The sequence below is a fragment of the Mandrillus leucophaeus genome, unplaced genomic scaffold (assembly GCF_000951045.1).
Source record: "Mandrillus leucophaeus isolate KB7577 unplaced genomic scaffold, Mleu.le_1.0 Scaffold600, whole genome shotgun sequence".
Taxonomy (NCBI): Eukaryota; Metazoa; Chordata; class Mammalia; order Primates; family Cercopithecidae; genus Mandrillus; species Mandrillus leucophaeus.
This window is the reverse complement of record NW_012106476.1, coordinates 1,488,547-1,499,225: the sequence shown is the minus strand read 5'-3', so window position 1 is coordinate 1,499,225 and position 10,679 is coordinate 1,488,547. Positions and strand designations below refer to the sequence as shown.

General features: G+C 39.3%; 1 protein-coding gene across 6 annotated transcripts in view; it reads left to right on the top strand.

Moving 5' to 3' along the window:
• MAP3K7CL (MAP3K7 C-terminal like) overlaps positions 1-7,547 on the top strand; it is a 96,341-nt gene extending 88,794 nt beyond the window's left edge. For all 6 annotated transcript variants that reach the window (XM_011999796.1, XM_011999799.1, XM_011999802.1 and 3 more), the window contains one exon: positions 6,375-7,547. In XM_011999796.1, coding sequence (XP_011855186.1) covers positions 6,375-6,555 — 181 coding nt within the window. In that variant the 3' untranslated portion in view covers positions 6,556-7,547. The remainder of the gene's footprint in view (positions 1-6,374) is intronic.
• The last annotated feature ends 3,132 nt before the right edge of the window (positions 7,548-10,679 follow it).

Sequence of the window (10,679 nt, the reverse complement as noted above, 5' to 3'; positions counted from 1 at the left end):
TTACTGCTCAAGGTCATTGCCAAGGTCTGATTTTTCCAATTCAAAAAATTGCAACCTCAAGCATTAGGTGGGTTAAAAGGGACAGCATATTTACTCTTCTCAGTGAGAGCTCCTTTAAGTAGGTTTCCCTTGCTGAGGAAAGAGGCTCCAATCCAATGTCTGGGGAAGCAGAGTGAGGAAACCTTTTGCCATCCACTTTCTTCCTGTCCCAAGATTAATTCTTTTTAGGGTGATTGATAGTGGGAATCTCCATTTCCTTTAGAGCAGTGGTTCTTCACCGGGAAATTCTCCACACCTGCCCCACCCTACATTGGCAATACTTAGAGACATTTTTGGCTGGAATGACTAGGGGTGAGGGTGGGTTTGCTATTGACATCTAGTGAGTAGAGGCCAAGGTTACTGCTAGACTGCCTACAATGCCAATGTATAGACGGTGCCCGACAACAAACAATTGCCTGGCCCACAATGTCAGTTGTACCAAGGATGAGAAATCCTGCTTTGGAGCAAGTCTGACTTCCTCCTGCAAGGGTGCCGTATTGCCCTTTGCTTCCCAATAGATATTAGTACATTTGTTCATGCCTTAAGCATTTGTGTGGCTTCAACAACATAGTCTAGACTGAGCTTTGGAAATCTCAGTTCAATATCATTTATTATTCCTCCACCTGGATAAAATGAAGGTTGACTTTGGCATCCTTTCTGTCATCTTGAGGCATTGACTCCTTCTCTCCTGTGTATGAATGCTTTTACTTGGACATAAGTCTCTCAAGATCCACCAACAGTACAGTCTAAATCCCTATTTAAAAATAAAATTCTCCCTATGATAAAGATATTTTATTATATTATTGCCCCAAATTCTTTAGCTCACTGGGGCCAAACTGTCTAGAATTTTGCCTTTCCCAAATAAAAGTCCTTAGTTAACATTGACAGTGCCAAGATCCCTAGTAGTGGTCTCCTTAGCACAGAGAAATATATCTCCCAGTGATGAATCCACGTCTCAAACTCCTGCAACATAAAGAATCTCCTTAATTTTGGAATTAATTTCCACAAAGTTTGAAAGTTTTCTTAACCAATTCACTTGGACTTTCTCTTCCCCTGTTTGTTTTAGCAACTAAAAACCTTTCCAGGCATGTGGCTTAGGATGGGGACAACAGATGAGCTATGGTGAACTCCAAAGTTATGACCTTTTAGGCTATTGAATGGCATCATGTGGAAAGCTATGTTAGATTCGTGGCTGCAGAAATACGGTCTCTCTAACTATTGTCTTCTACCCCCATATTACATTACATTCAAGGAAACGATACAAATAGATCCAATACATCAAAGGCAGAACCACATTCTAGCCTATAATAAATATTCATTTGTTCTTCAGATCATCTATTTATAAGATTGTTTTTGTAGCTTGATGTGCCAAGGTTTAATTATGAATTGCTAATGGATGAGCATAAATATGTCTATATAAATAGGTCCTGGACAGGAAGCAACAGACGTTGTGACAGTTTTCATTGGATGTCTGTATAATTGCTTATCAAATACATGAAACTAATTTAGAAACATATCCACTGAGTCTTCTGGGTTCCAGTAAAGAAGAAATTATTATTGACTTTCTCCAATGCAAGAAGATCAGACCAGACAATTTAGACTATTCTTTCAAATTGTAAAAATCTATGATTTTGTGATTTATTACCTCCGTCAGTCAAAATTAATGACAGGTAGCTTCAGGAGTTTTACATGAGGTTAGATAGGAGCCAGGGAAATAGCCATTGTTATCCCCATTAGCACCACCTCCCAGACCATGATTTGAAAGCAAAACTCTATCTCCACCTAAATCGTTTATACGACACAAGCAATTTGAAGGGAAAAATAGAACAGGAATAGATGATCTGTTTGATGGATAGGGGATTTAAAGCATGTCTCTCTCTCTCTTTTTTCTTTTTCTTTTTCTTTTTTTTGAGATGGAGTCTCACTCTGTTGCCCAGGCAGGAGTACAGCGATGATGCGATCTCGGCTCACTGCATCTCCACCTCCCAGGTTCCAGCGATTCTCCTGCCTCAGCCTCCCGAGTAGCTGGAATTACAGGCACACACCACCATGCCTGGCTAATTTTTGTGTTTTCATTAGACACAGGGTTTCACCATGTTGGCCAGGCTGGTCTCAAACTCCTGGGCTCAAGCGATTCTCCTGCCTCAGCCTCCCGAGTAGCTGGGATTACAGGTGTGCACCACCAGGCTCTGCTAATTTTTGTATTTTCATTAGACACAGGGTTTCACCATGTTGGCCAGGCTGGTCTCAAACTCCTGACCTCAAGTGATCCACCCACCTCGGCCTCTCAAAGTGCTGGGATTACAGGTGTGAGCCTCTGAGCCTGGCCTCTTTTCTTTTTTTTTTTTTTTTAAATAGGTTTTACTCATTAATGTTTTAAAAATAATTACATGAGGAATTTTACTAATCAATATTTAATTATTGACATTTACTACCTAAGCTATGCTTAGGGACACAAAACTAAACATTTAATCAGAAGATAGGCTTGATTTCTGGCTCTTTCTTATTAGCTGTGTGACTTTTTCCATTAAATGGAACACTTTCAGTTTCTATTTCCTCATTTTTAAAACATAAATTACTGTATTTATCTCTGAGTTACATTTTTCTTCAATTATTTATTCAGTAAGTATTTATTGCGAGCCTATTCTATTCTAAATAGTGTGGAAGATTCAAAAATCAGTAAGAGCCCGAAGGAACTTTGTTTATATGTGTATCAGTGATGTACATTATCTTCCAGTTTTCCCTGATTGGACACTTTCTAATGTCTGGTTTTGCTCAGTGGACACCAAAGTGGGTATCCAAGGCAGGCCACTGGGCACAGGAAGAAAATACTAGAACTTTTGTCCTTATTTACTCCTTGTCTTTTTTTCAGGATAACTGCATTTTGATAGTTTCAAACCTAGAGAAAAATTGCAAAAGTAGTATAAAGAACTCCTGGCTGGGCACAGTGGCTCACGCCTATAAACCCAGTACTTTGGGAGGCTGAGGCAGGCAGATCACCTGACGTCAGGACCAGCCCAGCCAACGTGGTAACACCCCGTCTATACTAAAAATACAAAAATGAGCCAAGCGTGGTGGCACACACCTGCAGTCCCAGCTACTTGGGAGGCTGAGGCAGGAGAATCGCTTGATCCCAGGAGGCAGAGGTTGCAGTGAGCTGAGATCACACCACTGCACTCCGGCCTGGGTGACAGACCTAGACTCCATCTCAAAAAAAAGAAACAAAAACAGAACAAAACAAAAAAACACATTCCCATATATCCTTTACTGGATTCAACAGTTACTAAAACTTTCCCTAGTTGTGCCTTATTCTTCCTCACGACAGTACTGGGGTTTTCTTTCTTTCTCTCTCTCTGTCTCTCATATACACACACATGCATATATACATATGTGTATGTATACATGTGTGCAAATACATATATGTATGCGTATGCATATATGTGTGTATATACATATGTGTACTTACACACACCATCATGTTCCACATTGCCCTAAACACTTCAGTAAGTATATTCTGAAACAATAGCATTCTCTCTTTTAACCATGGTATAATAATTAAAATCAATAAATTTAGCATTGATACAGTATTATTATGTAATTCACAGTTCATATTCAAATTACATCAGTTTCCCAATAATGTTCTTCAAAACTATTTTTTTTTTCAGTTCAGAATAGCACATTGCCTGTGTTGTCATTGTTTTTGGTTTCTTTAAATACGGAGGCGTTCTTAACATTTTTTAAGATACAGGTTAGCAATTTTGTAGAATTTCCCTGAATTTAATTTTGTCTGTATGATTAGATATAGATTGTACATTTTTGGCAGGAATACCACAGAAATGATGTGTGTTTCACAGTGTGTGTGATATCCATTATCTCATGACTAGCAGTGTCAACTTTGGTCATTTGATGAAAGTGGCCTTCCATTTTTTGTCACTGATTTCACTTTTCAATTAAGTAATTTGTGGGATACGCTGAGGTTATGTAAATATTTTGTTCCTCATCAGACTTTCACCCCTTAGGTTTAGCATCCAGTCTTATCCTGTTATATATCCATATTTGGGTATGCTTTATAATATATATAATATATTGGCAGGTATATAATTTATGAATGAATATGCAGACATATGTAGAAGTAGTCTGGGTTTGTGTTCAATTGTTTTTTTAACTAATAGTATTCTATAATAAAACATGTTTGGAAACCCAATTGAATGAGATGGTCAGGCTGTTTTCTAGCTCTGGATTATTGAAACATTACAGGCTGTGTTTTGATGAGCAACCCCCACTGCCCCTTGTTCCCAGTGGCCACAGGCTTATTTCCAATATAAACTTGAATATTATTGCTTTTCGGGAATCTATGTACTTTCCTTTCTTCTTTTCATATTATGTTGTGTCAGATCAGTATCTGATCAGTGGAAGAAGGAAGAGGAGAGGCTTTAAGAAATGTGGCCAACTGTAGTGATGAAAGAATGTAAGGAAGATAGTATTTGCATGTATTTTATGCTAAGGCAATGTTATTACTACTTTAAAACAAGGGTTCAAAACCATTTCCTAGGAACACAACCGTAAAACCTCAGGAGCTTTGCAGGGTAGGGGGAGCCTAGGAGGGGAAGGCTTGGGACTGAGACTGGTGGCAGTGTGTCCCAAGCTTTGGTCATTTGGGTACAACTTCTGTGAATGATCATGAAGTAATTTCCAGATACTTCCACATCTACATTATTATTGACTCCAACTTTTTTTGTGAGTCATCTTTACGTAGATCTTCTAATTAGCCTCCTTTTAGGGCATAAGATCTTTGAAGTCATGGGTTAGATGTGTTGGTTTGTATTTAAAAATACACATTTATTTAATTTAATTCAAAAATCTAATAAAGCTTTCAGTACAACCTACAGTCATCTAACGTTAACACCAGCAGTGCAAAACCTTCCCTTTGGAAAACCCATCTAGAAAACTCTGTATCTGAAGGACATTTACCAACTGTTTTTTGCCCTACAGAGGAGGAAGAAATATGAGGCAAAGGAGAATTCAGTTAGATTTTGTCTAGGTTAGGATTACCTGACCTCCATACGGGAGACAGACCTGGTATCCTTTGAGTTGTCATGTTTATTAAATCTACACACGGACTGAAGATCTTTAACTCATTACTTTGCTTATTTATTTACTTTTTTGAGACAGGATCTCACTCTTTTGCCCAGGCTGGAGTATAGTGGCACAATTATAGCTCACTGCAGCCTCAACCTCCCAGGCTCAAGTGATCCTCCTGCCACAGCCTCCCGAGTAGCTGGAACTACGGTTGTCAGCCATCATACCCAGCTGATTTCCTAATTTTTTGTAGAGACGGTGTCTCGCTATGTTGGGACACAAAACTAAACATTTAATCAGAAGATAGGCTTGATTTCTGGCTCTTTCTTATTAGCTGTGTGACTTTTTCCATTAAATGGAACACTTTCAGTTTCTATTTCCTCATTTTTAAAACATAAATTACTGTATTTATCTCTGTATTAATACAATTATTGTGTCTCGCTATGTTGCCAAGGATGGTCTCAAACTCTGGGACTCAAGCGATCCGTTTGCCTAGGTCTCTCAAAGTGCTGGGATTACAGATGTGAACCGCTGTGCCCAGCCTTTAGTTCTTATTGTGTGTATTTACCTCAATGAATTATTTACAAATATTAACTAAGAACTGAGTTTCTTTAAAGTGTTGTCATTAAAGTTTTCCTACAGTACCTTCAGCCTGCTTCCTCAATTCTAGCGTCAGGCCAGCATCAAATGTGGACACATCGTTTTGTTAATTTGGGCTGCAACATGTGTGTAAGGATTAGGGAAAGACATAGGAGGTAATATCTACAAGGACAGAGTTGGGATTCTGTAGTTCAAAGAAGTCTATTGGAGATTTGTTCAACTCTGATATAGGAAACAAAGGAAGATAACAACGAATATGGGGGACAAAGACTCAGCAGAGAGAAAACTATAGTTGTCCTCCCTACAAGACAACAGGCAGCATCTTAAATTATGAAAAATTATACACAGATTTTTTTTCTAAATTATTATTTTTACAATTTTTTGTATTCTTAAAATGATCATGTTTTTGACTATTAACCTATAGGACTTTTGGTGTATAGTTAGTATTTTGGAAGTGTCTAGTAGAGATACTAGAATAAATGGGACATAAAACTTGCAAAGCTGGACAAATAAAAGTCATTGGAGGCAAGTAAGGATGGGAAACAATTCAGAAGAACAGAATGAATCATTCTACTTCCGTCATGCTATTACTGAGTAATTTAATTTGTTTGCGTTGAATTCTGTGCTTCTTCCTGCCCTGTACCCTGAATCTTCAGGAAGGAGCTCATTGCCAAGTTGGATCAGGCAGAAAAGGAGAAGGTGGATGCTGCTGAGCTGGTTCGGGAATTCGAGGCTCTGACGGAGGAGAATCGGACGTTGAGGTTGGCCCAGTCTCAATGTGTGGAACAACTGGAGAAACTTCGAATACAGTATCAGAAGAGGCAGGGCTCATCCTAACTTTAAATTTTTCAGTGTGAGCATACGAGGTTGATGACTGCCCTGTGCTGGCCAAAAGATTTTTATTTTAAACGAATAACGAGTCAGATCTATTGCTTCTCTGTATTACCCACATGGCAACTGTCTATGATGAGTTTACTGCTTGCCAGCTTCTAGCTTGAGAGAAGGGATATTTTAAATGAGATCATTAATGTGAAACTATTACTAGTACATGTTTTTGGAGATCAGAATTCTTTTCCAAAGATATATATTTTTTTCTTTTTTAGGAAGATATGATCATGCCGTACAACAGGGTAGAAAACGATAAAAATAGAATATTGACTGACCCAGCTAAGAATCATGGGCTGAGCAGAGTTAAGCCACGCAACAAACCCGTAACATGTTCACTGTAGTTTCACATGTGTATTTTTAAAATTTCATGCCTTTAATATTTCAAATATGCTCAAATTTAAACTCTCAGAAACTTCTCTGCATGTATTTATATTCACCAGAGTATAAGCTTTTGTACTCTGATTTTTATTCTTCAATGATTGATTGTACTGAGAATAAATGGTCACATATCCTAAAAGCTTCTTCATGAAATTATTAGCAGAAACTGTGTTTGTAACCAAAGCACATTTGCCAATGCTAACTAGCTGTTGTAATAATAGACAGATAAGGTTGCATTTGCTTCACGCCATGTGACCTTACAGTAAACATCTCTGCCTTTGCCTGTGTGTGTTCTGGGGGGAGGGGGGACATGGAAAAAGATTGTTTGGACATTATTTGGGTGAGTGCCCTTGAAAACATCAGTGAACTTGTAACGATTGTTTTGGATTTAAGGAGATGTTTTAGATCAGTAACAGCTAATAGGAATATGCGAGTAAATTCAGAATTAAAACGATTTCTCCTTGTTCTACCTATCACCACATTTTCTCAAATCGAATTCTTTGTTTTATGTCCATTTCTATTCATGTAACTTCTTTTTCATTAAACATGGATCAAAACTGACAGTTTCTAGTTTGCTCTTTTCTTCACCTCCTTTGTGCTAGACGTTGGGATGACCTAGCCCTGGTCCGAAACTGGTTCTTAGCTGTATTTGCATATACCAAAAAAAAGAAGCGAAGTTCCATTTCTTCCTTCCTTCCCTCCCTCCCTCCCTTCCTTCCTTCCTTCCTTCCTTCCTTCCTTCCTTCCTTCCTTCCTTCTTTCCTTCCTTCCTTCCTTCTTTCTTTTCATTCTTTTCTTTCTTTCTTTCATGGAGTCTCGCTCTGTCGCCCAGGCTGGAGTGCAGTGGCAAGATCTCAGCTCACTGCAACCTCTGCCTCCCAGGTTCAAGCGATTCTCCTGCCTCAGCCTCCCAATTAGCTGGGATTACGGGTGCCCGCCACCATGCCTGGCTAATTTTTGTATTTGTGGTAGAGATGGGGTTTCACCATGTTGGCCAGGCTGGTCTCGAACTCCTGATCTTGGATGATCTGCCCACCTCGGCCTCCCAAAGTGCTGGGACTCCAGGCGTGAGCCACCGTACCTGGCCTAAAGTCCCATTTCTTAGAAAGACTGTGATTTCTCATATAAATAACTCAGAGCTTCAATACTCAATGTGATGCATTTGTATCTTACGATACTTGCCCAAAAAACAGAAAAAAGGAATAATTCATTAAAACAGGACGACCTCGGCCGGGTGCGGTGGCTCACGCCTGTAATCCCAGCACTTTGGGAGGCCGAGGCGGGCGGATCACAAGGTCAGGAGATCGAGACCATGGTGAAACCCCGTCTCTACTAAAAATACAAAAAATGAGCCGGGCGCGGTGGCGGGCGCCTGTAGTTCCAGCTACTCGGGAGGCTGAGGCAGGAGAATGGCGTGAACCCAGGAGGCGGAGCTTGCAGTGAGCCAGGATCGCGCCACTGCACTCCAGCTTGGGCGACAGAGCGAGACTCCGTCTCAAAAACAAACAAACAAAAAAAACAAAACAAAACAAAAAAAACAGGACGACCTCAGATAAACCAATGGTTTTCAGATGGGGTGATTTTGCCCCCAGGGGACCTTTGGCAGTGTCTGAAAAAAAGTTTTTGTTGCCACAGCTAGCATGAGGGGATGCTACTGGTATCTAGAGGACCGAGTCCAGGATACTGCTAACCATCCTGCCCAGAACAGCACCTGCAACAAAGAGTTGTCCACCTCAATGTGACAATAGTGCTGAGATTGATGTGCTCTGGGATAGACAAGTCTCGGGACAGTTTGGTCAAATGTGAAGGGAGGCACAGTGCAGGGCCACAGGTTTTTTGCCACGTGGTGCAGAGCTGGGAGGCCCTTATGCATGTTGATCTTCAATTTCCTCATTTGTGAAATGAAGCTTTTTGATAGACCTCAAAGTTTTCAGGTTATGTGAGCCTATTCACCCTTACACTGCTTTAACATTTGACCAAAGGTGGAAGTTTCTACTATTCTGGAAGAACCTTCTGTTTTGGTAACCTGCCTCTTCTTTTTAGTATAACGCTAATAAACACCAGTATAAGGGAGGATTTGTTCACTAAGTTAATACAAATACAAAGTTAGCAGAATGGGAGGAAGAAAGGTAAATTACTCATCCTTAACATAAGATTAGTTTTTGGACACTGCTCATCTGAAGACAGTTGCATATATTTACAGAATTCAAGCAGTCACAGTCCCTTCTAGAAAATGGGAAGCCGGGAAATATGGCTCCAAAATCTCTTTGCTTTACCAGAATGAAAATAGTTTAACAAAGTAAAAATATTTGAGCACAATTATTATTACATTAAGGAGTCACTGATAGTTTTCTTATCTTTGCTGGTGTTAGCTTGACTTTTTACTGTTTCCAAAAGATATATGTTTGTGACTCGAAAGCAAGCATTTCCCTAGGTGTATATATTTTAAGCAGATTTTTATTCATTGGAACATGAAAATATCATCTGCTTTTGTAGCATGTCAGAGAAATCTTATGTCAGAAGGTGGAATTTCTTATGTTATCTGTCTTTTTTTTTCATTAATTTGACAAATTTCCACTAATCTTATTTACCAGTGCATATTATCTATATAATGCAGACCATTTAAGAATTTTCTATCTTCAATTATATTTGCGATATTCTTGCTATTAGCAATAATGACAATATTATAGAGCATAAAAATGAGCACAGAAGTATTATGGTGTTAGTAGTAGTATAGTATTAGGATGAAGGTGCTTGCTTTAGAGATAGAATTAAGAGAAAATGTAACTCACATTATGTTCTGTAATCGCTCTACTAAAGAATTTGCCATTTATGGGCCATTTATTTTGTGTAGACATGAAAAGAATGTGGCTACACGTAGCTAGAAAATTCATAACCTTTGGTATGGGCAGGGCATGTTTCTCTATCTCATCCTGGTACCTGGGCTTGAGTGTATGATTAACTCAGTGCAAGTAAGGAACTAAATAAAAGAGATGTGGAACTGAAATTCGATTCAACAAAAATTTGTTGTACACTTAGCTAGTGCGGGGCAGTGCAAGAGCAATAGAAGATGTAAAAATGACAAAGATGATGTGGTCCTAGCACATTTAGGGATGGATTGCACCAGACAGAGAATAGAGGCACAGGCCACTGATAGAAGGCTAATAGAAAAGCATGTGCAAGGCAAGTCTAAGAGCAGCAGCAATTGAAAGGGAGTAACAGACTAAGAGGGATGGGAAAGACATAAGGGAAAGTAGGCTCCGCAGGGCTTCGGATGGATTGCACGTGTGATTGAGGCAAGGAAGAGGAAGAGAAAGAATGATCCCCTTCTGTGCCAGACTATACTAGGTGCTTTGTACAGGCTGTATTATTTTAACCACCCGAGAGACAGCTGTGATTATTCCTTTTCTCCAAAACCAGAAACTAATGTTGTATAATTTGTAGAAAGTTCTCAGAGCTGGGATTCAAGTGCAAAGTTTCATTCATTCATTAATTCATATAGTCAATATTTATTGAATGTCCACACTCTGCCAGGCATCCTGGAAGATACCAGGGACACAAAAGTGAACACTAGAAACAAGGGTTCTATTGGGTTCTCAAGGAACCCTTAGTCTAGCAAGCGAGGTAGCTATTTATCTAAATACCCAAATGGGGTAGTTTTAAAACATGTCAAAAAATTTCCATAAGAGGTAGAA